General features: G+C 30.2%; 2 protein-coding genes and 1 long non-coding RNA gene across 5 annotated transcripts in view; 2 read left to right on the top strand and 1 right to left on the bottom strand.

Moving 5' to 3' along the window:
- Positions 1 to 25: 25 nt before the first annotated feature.
- On the bottom strand, positions 26 to 6,724 carry LOC122529294. Its single transcript, XR_006306780.1, has 2 exons — positions 6,343 to 6,724; positions 26 to 178 (listed from the first exon to the last, which is right to left on the bottom strand). It is a non-coding gene; the product is annotated as an uncharacterized LOC122529294 (long non-coding RNA).
- Positions 3,890 to 23,012, top strand: LOC122529290 (catalase). 2 transcript variants are annotated; one of them, XM_043655271.1, is made up of 9 exons: positions 3,890 to 4,231; positions 12,166 to 12,340; positions 13,042 to 13,183; positions 15,903 to 16,053; positions 16,879 to 17,058; positions 18,144 to 18,335; positions 18,831 to 19,067; positions 19,827 to 20,189; positions 22,238 to 23,012. In XM_043655271.1, exons 1-9 carry the CDS (start codon positions 3,905 to 3,907, stop codon positions 22,247 to 22,249), a joined length of 1,779 nt encoding a protein of 592 aa, XP_043511206.1. In that variant the 5' UTR covers positions 3,890 to 3,904; the 3' UTR covers positions 22,250 to 23,012. The 2 variants fall into 2 exon arrangements, with proteins under 2 accessions (XP_043511206.1, XP_043511204.1); XM_043655269.1 differs by lacking the exon at positions 22,238 to 23,012 and having other exon boundaries at positions 19,827 to 20,338.
- Positions 23,013 to 24,742: 1,730 nt separating this feature from the next.
- Positions 24,743 to 25,333, top strand: part of LOC122529293 (defensin-1-like) — a 1,841-nt gene continuing 1,250 nt past the window's right edge. Inside the window, exon 1 of one of the 2 annotated variants that reach the window (XM_043655283.1) lies at positions 24,743 to 24,915. In XM_043655283.1, coding sequence (XP_043511218.1) covers positions 24,841 to 24,915 — 75 coding nt within the window. In that variant the 5' untranslated portion in view covers positions 24,743 to 24,840. The remainder of the gene's footprint in view (positions 24,916 to 25,333) is intronic. The other variant, XM_043655284.1, reaches the window with a different exon arrangement.

Raw genomic sequence — 25,333 nt, 5'->3', positions numbered from 1 at the left:
AAATACATTTCATTAATTCAAGTTATTTCTAATTCGCTAATTTACGCTAATTTATTGAAACAACAATTGATTGTTTTCCGCATAATTACAATGACTGTTTATACAGGGCGAAGTTAGGGTATGGTTTGCTAACTTCATTTGCGTTGCCGTCCGAATTCCAACCAGCGACAACCTGAAACTTTATATGCATGAAGTTTAGTTATAAATAGTCCCTGTAAAGTTTTGCTAGTCTCCGACGATACTGACTACAGACAACGAGACTAGGTTAGCAAAACAGTTACGAGGAAACGACTTATTCAAATCCATGTTCGTGGAACAAAGATACAATAGATAAAGAAAGTATGTACCTACACCATGTATCTACACGTGACAATGCTATATCTAGATGCCCTATTACTACGTGCAATATGTTCGCGATAGATATCTTCGACAAAGTTGGGCAAAGAATTAATCAGTAATTAAATTAATTAACGATTAGTATTTTTCCACTAATCTTTAATTGTATATAATTTCCAACTTTAGTTGTTAATCACGAGTAAAGATTAAATTCCTATTTTAATTAAATTTCTACGTCAATTACGACGAACAATTAAATACCTTTTAATTCTTTATTGCAGTTAATGATTAAATTCTTACTTTAATCAATAGTTAACGATTAAGTTTCTTTCAATCTTTTAATCATCAGTTGGATGCATCATCGAATTGCTAGTTTTTTTTTTCTTTTGTAATATATAAAAAAATTTTCTATAATTGATTAAATCATCTTTCGACGATTAATTTTCTTTAAACGACGATTAATTTTATTTATAGATTAAATCAATTGCCAATTTTTCAACGATTAATTTTATTAATCATAAATATTAACCAGTTAATCTGAACTAAATATATATATTAGACTAATGCCCAACTTTGATTTTCGAATACGTTATGTTAATCCAAAATCATCATTATCGTCGTAGTATATCATTTTTTATATTTTATTGATTACTATGGATGAATAAATAATTGATTGAAGAGCAAAAGCGACCTTGATACTGGTAACAAAAATGCTACGCGTTAAATATTAAATATTCATTAGCGCGAATGATTTTGGGAAATATACAGTTTTTAAAAATGAATGAATTAATTCTTTCGAATAATGAATCCTTGCACATTTTAGTTCAATTTGTCGATTATGTTTTTGGCTTAAATTTTTGGTTATTGGTCAAATTATTCGACCGAGATTTGCTCACTCATTGTATACTAAATACTTTTTAATGTACATAAGATTTTAATTAAGAGTATTGTCATACAGTTTGCTGACTGATGAAGTTATCATTGAGTTTCCTTATCAAACGCTTTTTAAATCTTAATTAGTTAACTCTTGTTTTCTCAGCTTCAAATATTATCGTGTTATTGTCGTATTTGTTTTTCAATAATTTTGCAATTCGATGCAACATCCGTGCAACTTTTCAAAAAAGAAACACAGAAAATAGTTATTGCTAATTCGAATAATTTTCACATTTGATATCGATATGAATATAAACAACAAATATCAATTGCAACTGGATCACTGGTTAACAAATGCAAATTTTGAATCATAAATATACACATGCACAAGTTGGATATTTTATTTTCAATAGAAAATCGTTTTCTACAATAGAATTTTGACGTGAATGCAATGCAAAAAGTAAAAAATATATTTATCTCGAAACGCTGGACCTCGATTTTCAGTCAGTATTGAAATCAAGGTTTGGTTTCACATTCGTAACAATTCTTTCCTTGGTTTCCTATTGTTTTTACGAAAGTTTCCATTCTCATGACTCATTAGTCTAATTTTTACGCAATTACACTAATTACAGGTTTGAAAATGAAAGAAAAACATTCCACTTTTAAAGGACAAGCAGAAAGCATTTACTTCGTACTTTATTACACCTTTAAAATATTTTTCGTCAAATTAGCTTGAAACAGAGAAGCTATTGAATAATCGCTAATATTTGCGGTCATATGATTTTATATGCAGTCATACGATTTTAAATGTATATTATAATATTATTACTTGTGATATTATCATTTGAATGAATAATAATACTAAAGTCAGAAACTAATTTGAATCTTTGGGTATTATAAATTAATTAAATTATAATAATAAATTTAATAAAAATCGCGGTTATTTTGTGAAAAATTTCCAATACATTAACACTAAAAATATTTATGTAAGTTTTATATATCATGTATTAGATATTATAATTAATCTTAGCTACTTTACAGAATTTTGCACACATTTCAGGCTAGTTACTAATATTATATTACTATTTCTTATACCAAGAAATTATTTGCTAATTGAATCTCAAGAAGATAAGTGAGTTTTTTAAGATTAAAGTAATCGAAATCGACGCGTTTGAAAACTATAGAAATTAAGTAGATATCTTGTTTCAATGATCAACTCGTTGAATACACGTTTTCTTCTTTTTTTTTCCTACATAGTAACTTGCATTTTTTCTTATCTTACGTAAGATAGTTTAGTTAGTTTTTCTTTAAGCAACTTGGTTACAGTAAAAATAAACATTTTTTTTTCTTCAAGAATGAAATGTCTAATCTATTTTATAGAATTAAGTTTAAGCTTTTATTTATTATTTATAGTTCTTGATTTACTTGAAAAAAAATTATTTTTATTGTAAAGATCTCAATTTTTGCGCGAAAAAAAGTAAAAAATGAAGTTTTAGATAACATTTAATGATGAAAGAAATTTTAAAACGCAAAAAAGATTGTGTAATTTCTGTATTGATAGTAATAAGCTCTTAGTTTTTTTAAAAAATCGAAATATGTAATGCGTACTTAAAAATTATCGAGTTTTTTTCTTTTGTTGGATAATTTTTTGTACTGAAAATTTTCAAAAGTTGCAAATCAAAAGATACTACATGATAACAGAGCGCGAATTTTTTTGACAAATAGAATGCAAGAATTAGACATCCGAGGAAAAGTTTTACAATCAAAGAGTACAGGAAATGTTCTGGAAAGTGTTAGTAAATTGCAAGAATGCTAAATAAACGTCACTGATTTTTTATACAAAAATATGAAATTATGTGTCATTCATTTCCAAGAATACGCAATTTTGAATAAAATTCTTTAAAACAGGTAATTAATGATCCTTTTGCAAATGAAATTGAAGTTCTATTAATTGACTTCCTCATTTCGTCGTTAATTGACATCTTCACTTATTGTCAGTCTATCAAGTTGAGTTTAATTTTTTTTAACTTTTACAAAGTAATGTATTACGATAAAACAATCGTATGCAACAGTTTTGCAAAGCGCACTTTTCATTTTATTGTCCACTTTATTATCTATATTATTTAAAATATCTCTGCCAATGATATTCATCTTCTTTGAACTATTCTAAAATATTTATGGAAAGTTACACAGCGTATAAAAAATTAGAAATATTCTCAAGCATGTACGTATCTTTTAATATATTCATACGGTAAAATACCGTAAAATCGTCGTTCCTTTTAAACTAATTCTCTAACAAACGGACAAAGGAGTGCGAAATTGTTAGTTTTACAGAAACATATTTATAACGTTTAAATTCAAAGTGCAACGTAACATTGTTTACTAAATTTTGAACGTAGAAAACTTTGAATCGTTTTTGTCAAAATTTAATTGACATTTCCTTGCTCGGCCGTCAGAGAATTATTTTTAAGTCAAGGCAATCGACATCGAACAATTACTTGGCCGTTGTTTACACAGTGGCTCTTTGTCCGCTTTAAATAATCCATTTGTAGAAACGTTCAGTTGTTTTTCAAGTTTCGCCAGTTTCTCAACGCCGATTGCAAGAGGACTAAAAAACCAAAGACCAAGTTCTACACGCGAATTCATCAGCGCGGGACAAGTGAAGCAATTGGCACGCGGCGGACCGTGCCAAACAATGTCAAAGATCGGCTCGGGCCTTGTTTTGCTGGTTCGAGCGATCTCGTTGGGCCGTGTGTTGACACGTAACGTCGTTCCGGCGCGGGCTTACTCAACTGGCCGGTATGATAAAAGTCCGTTCTTATTCCGACTGATCAGTTGCTGTTCTGAACGTGGCAGGCGAACGAACGTGCTCCTATCGAAGAATACACCAAATACGCTGGCTTTTCGTCAGTTTCTATTGAGGAGGTACTGTTGTAAGAATCAAGTAGAGGACGACAAAATGTCTGCGACGAAGAGAGAACCTGCTGCTGAGCAGTTGACAGAATACAAGAAACATACAAAGGTAAAGTCACTGTTGTGTATGGTCGTAGTAAACGTATAGTAAACGATGTAGACTGCGAAATTTTTAAATATTTACTGTAAATATTTACTGTTTTGACAACGTAAGAGTTGAAAACCTCTGTCTGAGGAACTTGGAGTAGTTTCTTCAGGTTCTGATTTTGAGAATCACTGTACGCTGACATTGTCATGAGTTATTTAAATACAGTTTAGAGAGTTTGAAGTCGAGTTATTTGAGTATAATTTATAAACGATTTTGTAGTATGGCTATTTTTAAATATTTACATTTTGCCCACCTGTTTTTTTTTTTTTTTTTTTTTTTTGGATGCCACGTTACTCGATCGGTACAACAGACTTCGATCAATATTATGGATCCAAAGAACAGATAAAGTGTTTTTCAGTTTGAAAAGCGTAAATGGATTTAAATTTAGATTTCCGTGAATTTATTTTGTTGCGATGATGATCGATGGGTAGGTCAGTGCAATATTTAATGAGAGTATGCAAGTATGATAAAGGCGGGTAGTTTGAAATTCAATGGGATAGATTAGGATTGTTTAACACTAGAACTATATTGACGACTAAAATAAAATTCCCATCAGAGACATTAAAGCGAAAAAAAAAAAACAGAAAAACTTTATAATGTAATAGAGTACAGAAATTTTTTGAAAAATCATTTAAATTTTTAAAAATACACTGTTTCACATTTGTAAAATTTTTAAAAATTATAAATTACTCGTTTTGACTACTTTGATAGCGTTCCAGCGTTAAAGTTGAAATTTCTTTTACGATTTCAGTATAGAGTAATGTGTTGTAACAATGTCGGTAAAAAATAATGATAATGACGTGAAATTTGAGCAATCGATTCAAGGTTTTTTAAGGAACCAAGCCAACTTTTTTAGTGGATATTATCTACATCTTAAAATTTCCGAGATTTATTGACGAAAGATATTGCCATTAAAATATTTATCATACTATAATATTAACACATACTATGATAATTATTATAAATTAAATATTATAAAGTTACAATCAAACGTATAAAGTCACAATCATTCAGTTGCTGTTTTGTAAATATTTTCTGCACATTATTGTTGATTACTGTATGAAATCACTTCCAACACGTAATCATAAATATATCTCCAATTGTTTGAATTCCATGATAAAGGAATTTGTCGATTATCAAGCATTTAATTGATGATAAATGAGGAGCTCAGTGAAAATAAAACTAACGATATAATATATACAATGATAAGATTTATTTATATTTCATTCATGAATTTCTACATCAATGCGATATAGAAACGAATAGTGTTTATCTTATATCTTTCTTATATAAACATTTGAATATAAAAATTGACTAGAAAATTGAATGTTAAATTCCATTTGATCGGCATAATTCATAATAATCAATTTTTATAATTCTGCGATAATGAACTGAACATTTTGATTTGTGATGAAATAAGTCATTTCTATTTTCTGTTTCCACTAATGTAAATATTATCGATTTCCCTTGATTTTCGTCAACAGATAATTCATTTTTTTATCACGTTCGATAGGTCGAAGTTCGCGTGAAATATTCATGAAAAACAATTTAAAAAGAAAAAAAAAAAAAGAAAAAATGATGCACAATACGACTGTCACCTTTGAACGAATAATTTTTCATAGCTTCGATTGAAGCGTAGATTCCGGCCAGACGAAATTCAGTTTAACAGGAAATGAATTCCGAACGATAAGATTTATCTGAGAGATTTAAGTTGCACAATCAACTACTGTTTTACATTTAAAAGAATCAGAACAGTGATACGTCGATGTAATCATTGAATTTATTTTAAATTACGCGAAAAATACAGTAAATACATGATACAAAATTTGAAATTGAGAGTTTATTCCATACATTAAAGTTTGAGACGCAAAAAAGTTAGAGGTGGCTTTAATATTAATAACTGAATAATTAACTAATTAATAATTAATAAGATCGTAAAGTGCTCTTTGCATAAATATCTGTAATTCAGATTATTCATCATATTTTACTTTAATCACAAAATGTGCAAGTTAAAGAAATAGCGCTTGGAACATACATACATACACATAAGTTCAATTTATAAATTTTTTTACCTTCGTCATTGTAGCAACATGGAACATAGTATCTCATGGTTGATTATACGATTGATGGAAACGATCATTATGAATAGCCACGAAATGCAATTAACTATGACGCTATGAGCTACCAGAATAACCTGATTGCAGACGAATGTCATCATCATCTGTTTTCGAGAAATAAATTCTATCTATGTGATAACGTAAATATACGATAACGCAGGTTTTTGTGCCACGTTACGCAGTTATTACGTCATAACGTTCATTTCCGGACTTTAAAACAATAAAGCTTGCTCAGCACAAATTTTTACGATAATCGAGATTCGCACATTTCAGAAAGTTGCAATAAATATTGAAAACAGAAATGCTGTCACTATGAAATGTGATTTTATCACAGAAAGCTAGGAATACACGTTACGATCGATATATTTATTTCACTGCAGCCATTCCACAGAGTTATTTCTCATTGTCAAAGCGAGACGTAGGTGAGGTTAACAGAGAAAAATTCAATAGATTATGTTCTTGACTATGAATGTCGTAATGATAAGTTCTCACATGTTCTGCAACATGACTTGACCAATCGTTCCGGAAACTTTTTACTGTATTTTATGAAATTGATAAATAAAGTTTGATAAAAAGTTCGATGATAGATGTATCATTCTGATGATGTCATGGCTTGAAAGAATATTTCTCTAACGACGGAGTGACAGAATGAATAGATGTTGCCAAATGATCTAGAAAATTGCACAGTAGCATAGTTTTCGATATTATTCGTTTTGTGCGGGGAATTTTAGAAATTATCCTTTCGAAAGACGATGTAATTTCATTATTTCAATTATTGGCTTCAATTGCGTTTCATTGGATAGAGTTTATATAATAATTATTTTATAGTTCGTAACTAAGGCTTTAGTTACTATTTATTAATTATAAGCAGGTATCCTACCGTTATTGATGTTAATAAACCTTGAGTTATTAATGTTGATCATTAAAAATTCAAAATAGTACTACTAATTGTATTAAAATGATATTAAATGCACTATTCAGTGTATATATTTTTTAATATCATGGTACTTTTACACATATAAAATGCAAAAAATTTTGTCAATATATATTTTATTATAATAATTATTATAATGGTACTGTAATTACATATAATTACTATAACAGTACATATTGCTTAAGTAGGACATAGCAATAAATGAAATGGAGAAAATAAAACTATGCAATTAAAAGTTGTTTTCGATAATGGTTTTGATATATCAAAGTTTTATATATCAAACTTTTAGTAACAAAAGAAAACGAAATTCGTGAAATTCAAATATTATCCAAATAGTTCGAGTAAATACTTTTTCTTGTAAAATGTATCAATATCCTCGATAATTCAACTGTAGATCAACTTTATTTTGTTGCAAATAAAGATCATTACGTTCAAAATCTGATTGCTATTTACGCAAAATAAGCTTTTATAAGATAGAATACTTTTCGCGATAGCTATCAAATTTGCGATTTATTGCTGAATAACGTTGCAGATCGATATTTATAGCCGCGTGTTTATCAGATTGGCACGCGAGAGGCTGACGCATGCAGTTTTTCTAAAAAAGAAAAAATTGAAATACACCAAAAAAGTTCCCGTTGCAAATCGCCGGTTGGAATATTCCAATTAAAAAAATACACGAGCGAATTAGAATTAATATGTTCATTAATTGAAAATTTCAAGCAAATAAGAAACTCTGATTTCGTCGTGCAATTGACAAAAATAATTCTTTTATTGTAAACAAAAAAATTTTCAGAATTAATAGGAATCTGATATTTCCAATTAAAAAAAAAAAAATTTAATTTGTATTATGACAGTATTATAATATTACGATAATAATAACATAATGTAAATTCTTCCGATGAAAAGATATCAGTCATACTATCACAGTATTTCATTATCTACCACACTACACTACCACATTATTATCATAAAAATATTGATTCTCTCAATGAAAAAATATTTCATTTATACTACAATAATGTCACAAGAACAACGCTTTTTTAATAAAAATTTCAAATTGCTACAATATTATTAATATATTATTAAACTATTAAGAACTTAATACTTAAGAACTTATTACGAATTATATAAGAATTATTATTAAATTATTAAGAACATCAGTTTCATTATGATACTATTCCTGCAATACTGCAAAAGTCATCTTAATGAAATTTCAATCATTTCAATGTTTCAAACAGAAAATAATGAGCCTTCGAGAACATTTTCAATTAAAAGACACTTTCTTTTTAATTTCTTTTTAATTAACATCAAACTACATTTACGATGTGATTCTTTTTCTTCAAAGAACTTAGCCACATGTAAAAAACTACTGGCTGATTCATGGTTATCCACACCGGAAAATTAATCTAAATGCTATTCGTGAAACGAATTGCAACATAAATTCCAATACGATTTGCGAGACGGAATAATCCCGGTTTCAAGGAGCGATTCGTTCATCGTCATAATTTTGAATGCACATCGATAGAGAACGGTCGTGATCGGTCGAGAAAATTCTGCTTCCTATCGTGATATCTATAAATTGCATAACAGAATAGAGTGGAATGATAGTAAGATTGTTGAAATTTTTTTGGAAAACAATTTCTTTGATATCGTTACGAATTAAGAATAAGAGCCAGATGATTATATCTATAGTGATAGACTAGTAACGTTCTCTATTGTCTATTTATGTTTATGTTTGATGTTATGTATAGAAATGATAAAGAAAAAGATAAAAGTGACAGATTAATTTTGAAAGGAGTAGAGTTCGATTTTTAGAATTGGCCTTAGAAGTTATTTTTAAAATAATGTTTTTATTGTTAAAATAATCTTTGGCCATTATTTCACACAGCCTTGTCTCTTATGTAAATTCTCTACAATTATTACGTGGTAATTTTCCATTCTTTAAGTCCAGAACGACTCAACTAATTTCTATCATTTACTTCCCCTTTCCCGCTTAATATTTCTAACTTTTCAAAGATTAATTTGATCGCTTCATGAAAAATTTCTACATTGAAAAATACAGACGATAAGTGAAACATTTTTTTCAAAGAAAGATTTCACAAAGAAAAATTATCGTTACTTCGTTGATGTTTGTCATTATTAAAAACATTCTTTCACACACGACTATTAAAATAATGTTTTTAAACAAGGTTATAAAGTTCGCGCTGCAAGGTAAAAAATACCAGATAAACGAACACTCGTTTCTCTATCGTTTCATATTATCTAGAAAAATAGTCGATCGATCCACTTCGCTTCTAACTACGTTATTTTCCTTTCCGCCGCGATTAGAAAACATATTTATACGCTGTTTAGATAGATGGCTAGCACTGCAGTTGTATTTTTGCGTTCATTTTTATTCTGACGCAGTCGAATAATTCCGAGCGCGAGATAGTTGAGGCTTTGGCCGTGATTCTCGATGGAATTGCAAACTTTCGCAGCTGTATACAAATTAGATATTAGCATTTAGATACTGGAGAATTGACGAGGAGCGATGATAATTGCTATAACGAGGTTTCAAAGTGCGTTACGACTGCGTACGATAAAAAGAAAAAAAAAAAAACGCGTGATACTGTGCAATTTTAAAGAAACGTTTATCGATGATTTTTCACGCGAGTAATAGAGAAAAACATTCGATAATGATTTCTGAACTTTGTTAAGCATGAAAATGAGACTTACTACGTTGAATAAAAACTGATATGTTGTGTGATTTAGTGTCATTCGTAAGCAATCTTTCTCGATAAAATTCTAGCATCTTAGATAAAATTTTGTCTCTTTTTTAAGTGTAGTCACTCTTACAGATATTCCAATATTAATATTAACATTATTACTGAATGCATAATTATTGAATTTCAATATTATCGACCAATATTTTACTTCGCGTATTATATATGTTTTGAACGTTGCACGCATTCTGTACGTGTTTTCAAATTCTTTGAAAATTTTCCACGAATCAACACGAAAATCAGCAATTCTAATTCCGACATCTGAAAGTGAAAACTTTCAATTCTAAATTCTTCATTCATTTCTAATGATTTTGTTCAAATAACGATTATCTATTTTACTCGAGAATAATTTTATTGCCAATGAGAAAGCGCCATTAATCACTCGAGTCGATTTAAGTACTTATCTCATAATTAGAAAAATAAACGAAATCGTTCAGAAATCAAAAGATGTACTTTCCGTTCAATCAATTTTATTCGTCATTTTCTTTATAACGCTCACGCGTTAAAATACAAACGTACAAAATGAAACTATTCTCGCGATATAGTATGCACGTACGTGCGATGAGTTTCACCGATTGCACTTAATTCCGTAACGACGGACTAGTCAATGTTGACTTTGATTATGGACACTACTACTTTGCATTGCATAAAACGCAGTAATTACGTCACGATAATTCTCAATGATGTCAAACTCACTTAATTTATCGTCAAAACTCTTATTGCTAACGATCGTTCTGTGTCAACTCATAACGAACCAAGCAATGTTGCATGTTGAATGCTTCAGTGTCTTTGAATTTTATAAAATTGCGAAATATAGACAGATAAAGGCACAATGATGAAACAGTGAATCAAATTTTTAGAATTTACTTTCATGATTTTAAAGCATTAAAAAAAAAAAAAAGAAAAGAAAAAATTTAATAATTTCGATTGATTTGAAAGAATTGCAGACGAAAATGTTGAGTTAACGCGACGAATCAGAATTCGTTTCATCGAAGAGAAATAAATTCTGCTATTTTAAGATTTAGCTATAAAAGAGTGAAACTTTCAGATAACTGCCCCGCGTAATTTTTCTTTCTTTTTTTTTTTCATTTTTAATTAAGTTTCGATAGGAGAGATATAAAACGTTCGATAGGAGTCTCGCCAAGTTTTAATTCAATCCAATATTGTGAAGTGAACTTTGCTATTCTTTTTCATAAAAAAAATAAAAAAAAATGTGCAAAATTCACTCACAGGAAAATTGAAATTCGTTTCAAGGTTTTCTACTGAAATTTCATTTCAGACTTAGCTACAAAAAAATGAAAATTTCAGATGATTATTCCACATACGTAATTTTCGTTTTCTTTTTTGTTTCCCCTCCTAGCTGAATTTCGATACGAAGCGTGAAATGGAAGTTTCGCTTTTAAACAATCTCGAATCGCCAAGTGCTTAATGAATCTACAATGAATCTGAAGAATCAAACATCAATCATTAACTTAAACAATCCCCTTAACGAATATCTCCTGGATCTCGAGGCACTCCAAGTTTTATGGGGGAGGAGGGAGGAAAATGAATTAGCAGCCGGTCGTTCATCATCTCATTAAGCAATCTAATTTATTAGTCGATCGAAACGAACTCTGTTACGATCAGATTACCAGTATTAAAGTAGTTAACAAGCGTGCAACTTTTTGTTGCAGCACTCGTTGAAAAAAAGATCTTCGTAGATTCGTAGATGTTAACGATACTGAACGATACTACAACGATTGTATATTTTAGAAACAATATTGTTCTATGATTCATTTTAATATTCTACGAAATAACATCGAGTTAAAATTTTTTCAGGCAACATTGCAAAATATACAGCAATGATTATACATACGTATATCTATGATTATTAATAAATAATAAAATAATAAAACGTAAATTCTGTATTAATTTTACGATTTTTTACGTCGTGGTCAAATCGAAATCTTGTGGACAGTAATGCAAAATGTTTAATTCAAAACAGGTCGGTACTTTTTCGTCAAATTTACGAACAACAAGGATGGATAGTTTTGAAAAATTGTACAGCAATTTGTTGAGCAATTGTTTTGCCATTTTTCTCAGGGCGAGCGGCCAGTATTGCTGACGGGAAATGGCGCGCCGATCGCTGAGAAGAAAGCCAGCTTAACGGTTGGTCCGCGTGGCCCAATATTGCTTCAAGATTTCGTCTATTTGGACGAAATAACGCATTTCAACAGAGAAAGAATTCCGGAGCGCGTGGTGCACGCGAAAGGAGCTGGTACGTTGATCCATCACGTTCTAATCATATCGTGAAATATTTACTGTAATACATAACGAGATACTCTATATATTTTGTAGCCATATCGTACTACAATATACTTTAATATATTACTATAAAATTATTTCGTAAATTTTTGTAAAATTCGCAGAGTACAAAAAGCGATAGACAACTTGATTCTTCGAAGTCTCGAATTTATTTGTGTTACTCTGAAAAATTTCTCCTTTACCATTGCGTTGTGAATTTGTGACGAAGATGAAAGTGACGTGTATTGTCTTTGTAATGTTTAAGAAATTTTTTTACATTTCAAAATCGTACGCTGAATCACGACAAGATCTTCATTCTTTAAAGTAAAAGTTTAAGTTGCACATAACGCATATTTTCATATCAATAAACGTTGTAATTTCAGCAATATTTCAATCTACTCAACAATCATTCTTTTTTTTTCTCAATGCTTCATAGTAATCCACGAAAGTTTCCTAGATGGTGCTCTCACGTCATAAAATCGAAACAACAACGATACCAGAAAAAGAAAGAGAGAAATTAAGAAATTCTCCGATGAAAACTTGAAAGTCGCTACATATACACCAAGGAAATATTTATAAAGCGTTCGAGGTGTCCGCACAACTCGGATAACCCATAATCGAACCGCCGTACTACCGAGAATCGTTTACATTTTTTCTTTTCTTGCTTGGCCGCAGGTGCGTTCGGTTATTTCGAAGTTACCCACGACATTACGAGATATTGTAAGGCAAAGGTGTTCTCCTCCATTGGAAAACGAACTCCCATAGCCGTGAGGTTCTCCACCGTGGGCGGTGAGTCTGGCTCCCCGGATACCGCCAGGTAATTGCCAAACTATACACACTTCCGTTTTGAACGTGCTCGCGCGAGATTTGGCCCAGCGTTTCGTATTGAAAATTTTGCGATTTTTTTATTAGTGTCGATGAGAACCGAGTTTTAAAAAAAATATATTCACTCTGTTCCATATTCTGGATAGGATACGAGCTTCGGAGAATTCTGCTATTCTACGATTTTATAGTTTTTTTCACTATGCTCACCGGTGAAAAGAATTGGCCAAAAAATAACTGCGTAAATGAAAAAGCGAATTTTTCACGATTAATAAAAACTTTGTTGACACATTGATCATTTTGTTCGATTATCTTATTATTTTCAATGAAAAGAAAAGTTCTAAGAACGATTTAAATTTAGTGAAATTTAGCAAACCAATTCTAACACTGTCATAATTTGAAGGTTTCTTCGCCTAGATAAGGTTTCTGCATATCAGATAATTTTTTGACAAGCGTTGCATAGCATTTTTTCCCTTTTCGGAAGTAGTAGAGCAAAATACAACGAAAATGTCCCTTTTTCGCTTTCCATTTTGAAATTGACGCTAAAACAATCGTTAGCAAGATCGTGGATTTTTTTTTTTCTTTTCTGAAACAAGCTTGAACAATTAGGTATCAGATTACGCAACGAATTTATGGTTTAAGATGAAATTGGTTATGTTTCAAGATATACATATGTATATGTTCGTCGATTAGAAAGAAACGCAATTACTTTTTGATCAACTTAATAGATTATGTTATTATACGTGCAGGATGTTTCCGATTTGGTACGATCAGAAAGATAGTGACACAAAAATAAGTCGAAAGTAAGAAGTACAACTTTTGCATTTGAGCCCCCGTTTTTGAGAGAATGGAGTTTGAAAATTTATCACGCGTACTGAAATTTCGCTAATTTTGGGCTGAACAGAAACGAATAATTAACGGGAGATCATTCCACGCGCGAAAATAAATATCAAAATTGCGGTATAGCATTTTTTTCATTTAAAGTTTTCAAGAAAATGAAATTTGGATGTATTTTCCTCGGTTTAAAAAACTCTTCAAACTTCGATTTTCTCGAAGAAATGCTCGAAAGCTCAAACGAAGAAACTTGATTTTTTATTTTCGAATCGAATCGGAAACACTCTGCACATTAATTTTTAGATAAAAAAGGAAACAAAGTAATTTGAATTGAAGGTAACAGAATTATCATTAATAAGCAGATAATACAGTTGATAGGCACATGTAAATGTTAAAGTAATGATAAATATTCAAATACACGTAACAGTTGAACTAATGATAAATACTTGCGAGAAATTCAAGGTTCCGAAAACGTGATGCATGTAATACGCAAAAATATAAAAATATCACAACACTTGTTACAACTTATTAACAAATGAAACAAATTTGGAATCAACTGCTTCAGTCATGCTTATGAACATGTAAAATTACAAACGTCAGCAGTCTAATAATTAATTCTACACATCTCTGCAAGAGATATATGTATAATTTGTTGGCATTCTTGTTGCCATTCACAGTCGATTGCTTGCGAATTGTCTGAAATTATTCCAAAAACAATGAGAACTAATGATCACGAAGGGAAAACTCAAGCTTCGCGTGTAATTTACTGCAATTATGGATTGCAAAAGTGCTAGAAACAGGATTTAAAGTTTTAGTTACGTCTGCTTAGTCATACGAAAATGCGTGCAAAAAAAAAAGAACGGAAATGTTCTCACGATTAATCTGATCGACTACCGGATCTCGCGGAAAAGTTCCTCTTTTTGAAACTGTTGCTGCAACAATGATTTTCTATGAATTACGCGCAATTTCACGCTTTTGCACAGCAGCCTTTTTCATTTATTGAGTGTACGGTTCGTTAAACAGATCAGTAATCGTGCAGATAATCAATAATAATATACTTACTATAATTTACTTATCAGAGGTTCAAAGATCATGCCTCGAGTGAATATATTCATAAAATTAATTACGAAATTTAATTACAGATGTAATAAACATGTGTATTTGTAAAAATAAATAAATATATTCAGTATTATAAAATAACTATAAATATTAACTTGTTACATGTCCTTCACACAATGTTGATTTGAATTGAATTGAATATTGAATTTCAAAGAATTAATAAGATGAGTCAGTTCGTTGTTTCATTGAAAATGCAAATGAGACTGCTGAAAAAAAAAATAATGTCAGATCAAAATATTTTTTCTGTAAGAAAACAGGATATGAAAATGAAAATGTAAAATATATGAACAAAGCATTTTTTTTTTTTTTATATATAAAATATTTCATTTTAATTTGCGCGTTAAACTTTCAAGAACGATGCCTGGTATTGACGATTCCGACTTTTTGATCATTTTCGTAGGCTCAAATTACACTAATAATAATAATTAGGCAGATTTGATAATTATTTTAATAATCTTAACAACTCTAAACAATGACACACGTTGATTTGATTCACATTATAAATTTAGCACTGTTGAAATAAATTTTGGTAGAAATCGTACAGGAAATTTAGAAATTTCTTGAGAAATATTATTAGATTTATTATTATTTTTATTGTTAATTTATTAGAAATAAATTTTGGTAGAAATCGTACAGGAAATTTAGAAATTGTAGTTTTATTATCTTGTAGTTTTATTACTGGATACAGGGAAAATAGAAAATCTCCAAGGGTAAAAGGTTGAGTCGTTCTTTACTAATTCTTTACTTTCTTTCCTTTTCAGGGATCCTCGTGGTTTTGCGGTCAAGTTTTACACGGAGGAGGGTATCTGGGATTTGGTTGGCAACAACACGCCCATTTTCTTTATCAAAGACCCTCTATTCTTCCCCAGCTTTATCCACACGCAGAAACGAAATCCTGTTACTCACTTGAAGGTTTGTCGTCGATCTCGTGAACCTAGCTTTATAAATTTGTTACTTCTTCAAAGTGTAAAGTTTAGACTAAATCGCGATCATTTAATCAATTATTCCTAATATCTGATTAATCAAGTCTTTTTAAACAGAGTGTGAATTGAACTTACAAAACTTTAATTCTACGTAAAAAAGACTATGAATTTAATATACTTATTTTAATTTGTATCGAAGGTTCATTAACTAACTAACTAACTAAGGGCTTAATTCTGTTACGATCTGACGGTCTGTAAAAGAGTGAAGCAAATTTTCATAATTTTCTAACATAATCCTTATCTAACGTTCTGAAAAAAATTCGAGGCTGTTCCTGTTAATACCTATAAATAATATTTCTCGATCAAATTTTCGTTTTAAAAGTCGTTTTAAAATGTTATGAATTCTCTCTGTTTGATCGAAAGACAAAGTACAACAAAGAGACAAAGAAGAAAATCATTCAGAATCTCGTAACGAAAAATGTTTTCCACACACCTATAAAAAATCTCGCAATGTTTCACCTCTAATTACAGAAAATTTATCAAGTACACTAACTCGCTCTAATAAAACTACTCCAGCTACGTTAATTTCATCACTCGCTGACTCATTACAAATCCATTCTTTGCAACAGTTTTAATTTAAATTACAAAAGACACGGCATACTCGGTGTAACTTTTATTTTTCTAGTCGTTTGCCCTAGATATCGCTCATTCTTATCGAGAGTTGCACGTTTATGTGATTGTTAGCAGCGTGGCTATATTATATTACCAATGTATCCTTCGTGCAGCTTTGTGTCAATTGAATTGTCTTGCACAGGACGCCGACATGTTCTGGGACTTCTTTTCTCTAAGACCCGAGTCAACGCATCAGGTCATGTTCCTGTTCTCGGATCGAGGTATTCCCGACGGTTATCGTCACATGAACGGCTACGGCTCTCACACGTTCAAGCTCGTCAACGCCAACAACGAGATAATCTACTGCAAATTCCACTACAAGGTTCTTCTTTTTTTACATTTTATACATTTTCTTTTTTTTTTTATGTTTCGTTCGTTTAGTAGCGGAGTAAGCATCATCCCTTGATAAAACTGAAACATATTGACTTACAAAAATACTCGAACGCCAATTGTACAACACGTTGATAAGAGTTGCTGTAATTATTATTATAATTCGAATACTCTCGTGAGCAATTGGAAAATATTGAGAGTTTGACCGAGGATTTTTACGTGTATACATTTCTCAATTCTGTAACTCGAATTTCATATATTTACATTTGAACGTCTTACATACTTTTGTTACTATTTCATCAATGATGAAAATTACGAAAATTATGAAATAAATGATTTAATTGCAATATTATTAGTCGCTAGATTTTCAATTGGAGTAAACAGAATTTAACATATGTTAACAAATGTTGATTACTTGAAATGAATGATCAATTAAGCAAATGATCGACACATTGATCTGTTCAAGTAGTCTTAGTGAATAAAATGAATCTTTAATCAGATTTTATTTCCCTGTGCGTAAAAAAATCCGCAATCTATTGACGATAGTATATGAAACATATCCATGTATGAAATACTGTTTATCTTTTTTGAGAATGCTTATACAGAAGAACTAATTTGTAGTCGAAAGACATTTTCTTTCCTTTTTCAAAATTTCTTAGGCTCGTAAAAATTGCAATATTTGAATATTCGGTATCTAGTCACTTTGTAGTTACGAATAAAAACGATACGTTTCATAAATAGCAGTGAATGTCGATCGCAGATACAGAATGGCATGAAACACGACAAAAGACATAAATAAAGATACGCGTGAATTGGGTCGAATGAATGGAACGATTGAAAAATTGCATCGATCTCGACAATGAGTTAATAGCGCTATTAATTGAAATAATAAATTTCTGAATAAAAAAAATATCACGTAAAGAGGACGTTACGTACAATGTACAATTTATATATACGTATATTTATATATACAATATGATGATCTGATTTAACATAATCTAATAAGAAGTAAAAAGTTTTGTGTATATTCATACTTTTAATATTCATTAATATTAATGAATTCGAAATTGTTTTCAGACCGACCAAGGGATTAAAAATATTTTCAGCGACAAGGCGGCTGAAATAAGCAGCAGCGATCCTGATTACTCGATCAGGGATCTTTACAACGCAATTGCCACAAGTAATTATCCGACTTGGACCTTCTACATTCAAGTGATGACTGAGAGCCAAGCGAAGAATTTCAGATGGAATCCTTTCGACGTAACCAAAGTAACGATCGTGATTCACCTATTTGATCTTACAGACAAGTTAATTCTGTACTTAATACAGATTTTAATTCAAACGATTAATACTATTTATCAGCAATGAACCATATTTGAGTAATACAAATCACTACGAATTTTGCTATTTAATTTCGCGACGACAGCTGTCGATTTTAATTGTGGAAAAATTCATAATTCGAGTAAAGCGATAGTAAAAGTCGGCTTCGTAATTAAAAACGCTAGAACTACCAGAGTGATTGAAACGTCCAGTTTGTCATTTCTGTTAGAAATTCTATAATCGTATATTCAGAGATTTAAATGATTTTTCGTAAAACATATAAATAAAAGCTTTACTTGATGTCTTTGATGAAAATTTCAATAGCCAAATTTCAATTGAACAGGAACGCAATAAATTTTGCTTCAATTCAATATCACAATAATAGCTGTTGAAGATTGCAAATCGCAATTAAAACCGTGTTTTTTTTTTCCCTAAATGAAACAGGTATGGCCGCATGACGAATATCCGCTTATACCTGTCGGCAAGCTAGTGTTGGATCGAAATCCCGACAATTACTTTAATGACGTGGAGCAAATAGCCTTCGATCCAGCTCACATGGTGCCTGGTATTGAACCAAGTCCTGACAAACTGCTACAGGGTCGACTATTCGCTTACGGTGATACTCACAGGCACCGTCTTGGTCCGAATCATCTCCAATTACCTGTGAACTGCCCATACAAAGTAATATCTCTCATATTTATATATGTGTTTCATCCGGTGGAAAAATATTCCATGTGTAAAATACGATAATTATGTGCACTCTAGTAAGGCTAGTAAGCACTAGCCTTAATAGTCTAGTAAAACACTGATAATCACATTGATTAGAGATGAAAATATAATCATGATTGAAGTGGAATTCAATGAAATTTCATTTTTCAGAGAACATTCATTTGAATATCAAGCTCGGATTATAATTAATAATGAGAGTATATCAAGTCACAGCAATTTTGTCTTTCACGAGTAGATTTTCCAACAAAAGTTCAAGAAGCATATATATTTCTTCTCTTTTTACTCAAAATTTTCTATCATATATTTATTCAAATATAGATTGTCCGAAGTATTCCAACAGTTATATACTTTTTATATTTATTCAATGTAATATAATAAGTGACTGGTTGTTCAAATATCTTATAATTCCTGTATATTCTTAAATTCTTTTTAAACTCGACCAATACTACTGTGACAATCGTGCAATCATTGCAGTGTTAATGAAATTACACGAAACCACAGTTACATAAAATATTGTTATATATTGTTGTACGACAATACATAAAACTTGCAAGGAAATATAAGTTTTCTACTTGCAACTTTTTATTACATCCATTTAATTACAGATCATAGAGATTCTGAAGAACAGAAGAATTTCTAGTATATTCTTTGCATCTTTACCTTCGACTGAGAAAAAGAAAAATAAACGAGAACGATTCCTTTAACTTTCAGGCAATAACCGCGATGAATTATCAACGGGACGGCGACATGAACATTAACAACCAAAATGGCGCGCCCAACTATTATCCCAACAGTTTCGGTGGCCCTCTGGAATGTCCAGCCGTTCGTTCGCCAAGCTTCAGCGTGAGCGGCGACGTGGACCGTTACGAACCGCAGAACGAGGATAACTTCGGACAGGCGACCTTATTCTGGAGACGAGTTCTAAACGCCGACGAGAAGACCAGGCTGGTGGACAACCTAGTCAGCAGCCTTAAGAACGCGGCGATCTTCATCATCGAGAGAGCCGTGATGAACTTCATGCAAGTGGACCCTGATTTTGGCAAAAGACTTACGGACGGGCTTCGTAAAGCTGGCGTGAGAATCGCTATTTATGGCAAATTATGAAACTTGTGAACAGAGCAACTCCTCCTTTTTTTTTTTTGCACTGTAATCACTATGCTATTTACATTAGACGCACTATTTAATTGTTAATATTTCCCACAAATAAAATACATTATTATTTATATGTCACCTTTACAATTTTTTAACTTTGTTTTACTGTCGGGCTGTGGATTTTCACACGTACACAGAGAATGTAACATGCAACACGTGAGAGATAGATTGGTCATCAGTCAAAAATATGAATTAAATATTTGAATTAATATTTTACGTTTTGTATGATGAAAGAATAATCTTTCCTTTTTATCGTGAAAATCCGCAGCCCATTTGTTGCATTTAGCTTTGCTTTTCTTCTTTTACTGTTTTTATGTTATGTTTAACATGTTCCATTAACTTTGCACAGATTAAGAGACTCGACTAATTACATGATTAATATAATGAACAGTGTGTACAATCTACAGAATGTGCTTTTTAAAAATATTTCCTATCGCTATATTAATGATCCATGATATTGTATGCAAGTGAATAAATAAAAAAAAAAAAAATTATTTTATAATCTAATATGAAACTAAAGTGAACGCAGCAGGATTAATGAAAACACATTGCAATATAACTTCTATTGATTAAAACTGATTTTCATTTAACGCTTCAGCGTATCGGTGATAATGGTTAATTATTTAAATTGTGATATTTCATAACAGAATGAATGAAAGTACTAGAATTGATTAGAAGTTACTTTTCTAACGAATTAAAATTTTTAAAAGGCCTAAAATATAGATTTGAAATAATTAGTAAACTGTAGACAGAAAAAAAAAAAGGAAAGTTTATGCAAGGAAATAGTAGATTCCACATAGAAATTTGTTTCTTCTGTAAAAATGTTATTTTATAGATTTTTAGAATCTTAGATTCTCCAAAAATACATTCGTAGTTTAATAATTTTTCAAATATAAATATAGCTCGGAATTTTAATACATTTTTCAGTTCATTTGACAAGCTCTTTATTAAAAATCGAAACTTAAAATGCGTTGAATAATAAAATAATATCGAAATTTCTTTTATGAAGATCACGTGAGAATTATTTAACGTTAAATTAATAAAGAACAATAATGAGTACAATTAATTGCACGAGAGGATTGTTTTCAAGCACTCCGATTCATCTTACAATTACTTTAGTAATTATCCCCGCTGAAAGAGGAGACCTTCAATTTCAATCAATACTATATCTCATCTGTATAAGGATGAACAGGTATAGAATTTCATATTTCGCCTATTACAACAATAATTTCCGATTATCCGTATTTACATTTAAGTTTGATTCAATGCTAGTCAATGTTGCAATCTTCTTCTATCTGCTAATTTTAGCTTTGTTTTATGTTGAACTTTTTCTATAATTTCAAGTATCAGCACATCGTTAATGAAAATTCTACACATTTTACACAAGTGAAAGAAAAATTAATTACTAGACTGTGAATATTTAAGCATATTCATATTTTTATGAAAACAATCAAAAGATTAAATATATCATGTAACGAATGGAAAAGTGAGGATACTTCTTTTTCAAAAATTATAAAAATTCGAACATCTATCAGTTTGCTGATTGAAAGAAACTTGAAAAATTTCTTTCAATTCGTTCTTTAGATTCACGATTAGATCATTTTGAAGAATGGAGTTTCCCCTTTACAATGAGCCCTTAGAACTTGATATACAATTTTTATTATATCACAGTATTTATTTGAACCAGTGACAAAAATTTAAGAAATTTCAAGATTGACGTTCATTTAGTTAGTAATGTTCAGAATTCAATAAAATGATGGGGGAAATAATCGTACAATAGATTTTAAGAAATCGTTGAAAAGAGAAGATTCTAATCTTTAAGACTATGGATCTAGTCGTGAAACATTTTTCCTATTGTTTTGGTACCTTTAAATTTTCTATAAATGCAAAAACCCGCAGTTTAGTAATTAAAATAATCGTCAATCACAAACTAGTCCACTAGTAAGAACTAATCGGTGTTTATCTTCTAGGTACAAATATAATATCTTATTAATGGTTTCGTCTCTCGATAAGGAACTGCGAATAAGCGAAAACGAAAAGGCCTTTTCTCTTCAAGCAAGATATTAATAAACAGGAAAATCCAGTTCAACAGTTTGTAAAAAAATTGGTTTATCACCCCGAAAAAAAAATCCACAATTTTCTCTGTACGGCGAATTCCGACTGCATCTGTTTTATTCGATGAACATTGATGCGCAGTGTGTTCTTATGAATAAAGCCTCGGGAAAGGAGGAGACACGTTTGTCAGGTGTGAAATATTTGCTTTTATGCCAGGAAATATTTTCTAATTAAATTGCACGTGATGCAATGGAAGAGTGAAATGTTATCGTTATTAAAATAGAAATAAATGGAATTTTCCTTATTTTAATTACTTATTGGTGCATTGAACGTTAGAGTAAGATTATAAGCTATTATAATTAAGAATAAAAGTGTTTTATAATTTTTTGGACTGGTGGATTTTAAAAATGGTAGCAGCTGTGATGAATTTATCGAAATAATATTAAAACAGTAATGTCAATATTGGGGAATAGTTATAGCATCGAATATTGTAACAGTAGGAAATTTATGGTAGGACAGAAAAATGAAATGATTCACAGTGTCTTTGTATTATATATAACGAAAATACTAAAACAATAGTATATTTCTCAATCTAGAAGTGCACAAAAGAAAACACGTATTTTAGACTTAAGATGGACTAGTTATAAAGTTTGTAATTTAAATTTGTTATAAAGCTTTTTGAGTGTGATATTTCAAGCGTTTTTCATTTTTGTTCCTGAAGAAATTATAGCTACGAGATAATGTTCGTCTACATAAAAATCATTACTTCTATTAAAAAAAAAAAAAAAATATATATATATATATGTAAATACTGCACATGTATTCCTTAAAAAGAAATGAGTATTAAAAATTTCTAACTTTTTCAAAAAATATAGCAATATATTATAGAAAGAATTATAGAAAGAAAATATAGATAGAAAATCTAGATTTATGCAGAATTCTACTTCTAAAATAATGAAAATGTTATTTGATTATTAGAAGTAACTACTTTGTTCTATTAATTTAATTTTGGATTTAAAATTTTGCTTGGTTTAAGCAATTGTTAAACTTAATTTCCATGTTAAATTCCATTTACTGAAAACGTATCTGTTTACAATCAGAATGGTTGTGGATGAATCGACAACACGGTAAATACAATCACATTAACTATTTACTAAGATATAGAATATAATAAATGTCGTACACAAATCACAGTTGAAGAAAAGAAGTTTATCTCTCGTATCATTTTATTCCATTATCACGTTATTGACAAAGTAATGTTTACTTTTAGATTATGAAATAAAAAAATCAGTTTGCTAATTGAAAGAAATGATACACTTCTGGAAAAATCCATTCTCTGAGAAACGAGAGAAATTGTTAATTTTTTATCTCTTTACGCTAAGTATGGTAGCCATACTTTGTCATGCATTATTTATCGATGCGAAATGTGTATGTATGCGTATGTGTATATGTATTACTTTAAAAAGTTCATGGAATAATAAGTTTAATATAGATTAATTTTTATCTTATTTTTTGTTGTCTCATTTTGTCGCAGTTAGTTTGCGAGTTTGTAACTGAAACACTAATTGCTTAAAATTTAATTCGTATTCCTGTAATGGCGCTCCGTATTAAATCGTTCAGGTGTTGACGAGTTGACGAGTGAACGATATTTACATTTAATAAATTTCATGGATGAATATTCATGTAGTTTCAAAGATCGATAATAGACCACGTACCGCAGTTTATACATGTTCGTGTTTTATGTTTGCAACATGTTTCTCCTCCGCAGATTTCAGAAGAACACTTCAAAACATTCATTTTCTTGCAGTTCTATCAGTTTTATCAATTCTGTCGTGATTTCGTGAAGTAATATTTTCAAAAGAGGGAATCACGTTTTACTACATCAATTTCGATTGAACTCGCTAAAAACGTGACAGATCATTTTAAGTTTCGTAGAAAGACATCGTAACATCGGTTTCTAAAATCGGTTTTTGTAAATTTTGAAATTAGGAAAAATCTGATCAACAAATATAATAATTATATGAAACGACGAACAATAAAAACGAAAAACAAGAATTATTCAATGGAAAAATATCAAGCAAACTGATCGTTACAAATATACTACAGATATTTATAGAAAATATATAAATTCAATAACGAAAAATAAAAGACATTGAAAAGAATAAGAAGAATAATCAGATATCCTCAAATTACACAAATAAATTAACACGTATTTTCTCGTAATTTGTAATCTGAAACATGAAAAATCAATTCAAGTAATTCAATCAATGTAGATAATTTTTTCTTATTCTGAGGTGATAATATTTCAATAGCATACTCAAACGTTGATAAGCAGATTATCTCTGATACAATTCATTTTTAGTAAATACAGTTTCTTTTTTACAAAAAATACAATAAACACGTACTCGCCGTATATAAGTCACGCAAACTATCGTTTATTTATCAGAAACTTGCCAGTTTACTTTTCATCGACTTCGACATAGTCAATCGCTGAGATTCTACAAAGATTTTAGCCAAAATGGTGAAGAACTGTTTTCTTGTCGCTCTTCTCTTCGTGGCTGTAGCTACCATCATGGCAGTACCAGTGGGTGAGTGAAAGGAAATTCGTTTTAATTAAATAATTCACGTTGTTGCAATTGTTCAATTATTTAATTTTCACTTCGTTTATTTTATTCCTACGTTTTCGAAATTGAAGTTGCGAAAATAAGGTTAATATTCTTCCATCATCATCGTCACATAGACAAGCCTAGATTCTATAATTTTATGAAACTTCAAGAAAGTGAAACATATGTAACATTATGATAAGTTGTTGTTTGATTTCAAATTTTATAAGTTTTCAATAGAATTTCAATTTTTACTGGCTCTAATTATAATTACTAGTAGTAGCATTTGTTGTAAAACGGAAATATCTTTCAATTTCCTATTTTTAATTTTCTGATTTTTATAATATTCTAGTATTAGTTGCGTTTGAATTAATTAATAATAACTAGACTAAATATTCATTTAAATTC

Source organism: Frieseomelitta varia, unplaced genomic scaffold, assembly GCF_011392965.1.
Source record: "Frieseomelitta varia isolate USP_RPSP 00005682 unplaced genomic scaffold, Fvar_1.2 scaffold_283, whole genome shotgun sequence".
In the NCBI taxonomy this organism is placed as follows: domain Eukaryota; kingdom Metazoa; phylum Arthropoda; class Insecta; order Hymenoptera; family Apidae; genus Frieseomelitta; species Frieseomelitta varia.
Note: the sequence above shows the minus strand (reverse complement) of the source record. Positions and strands in the feature narration are given on the sequence as shown.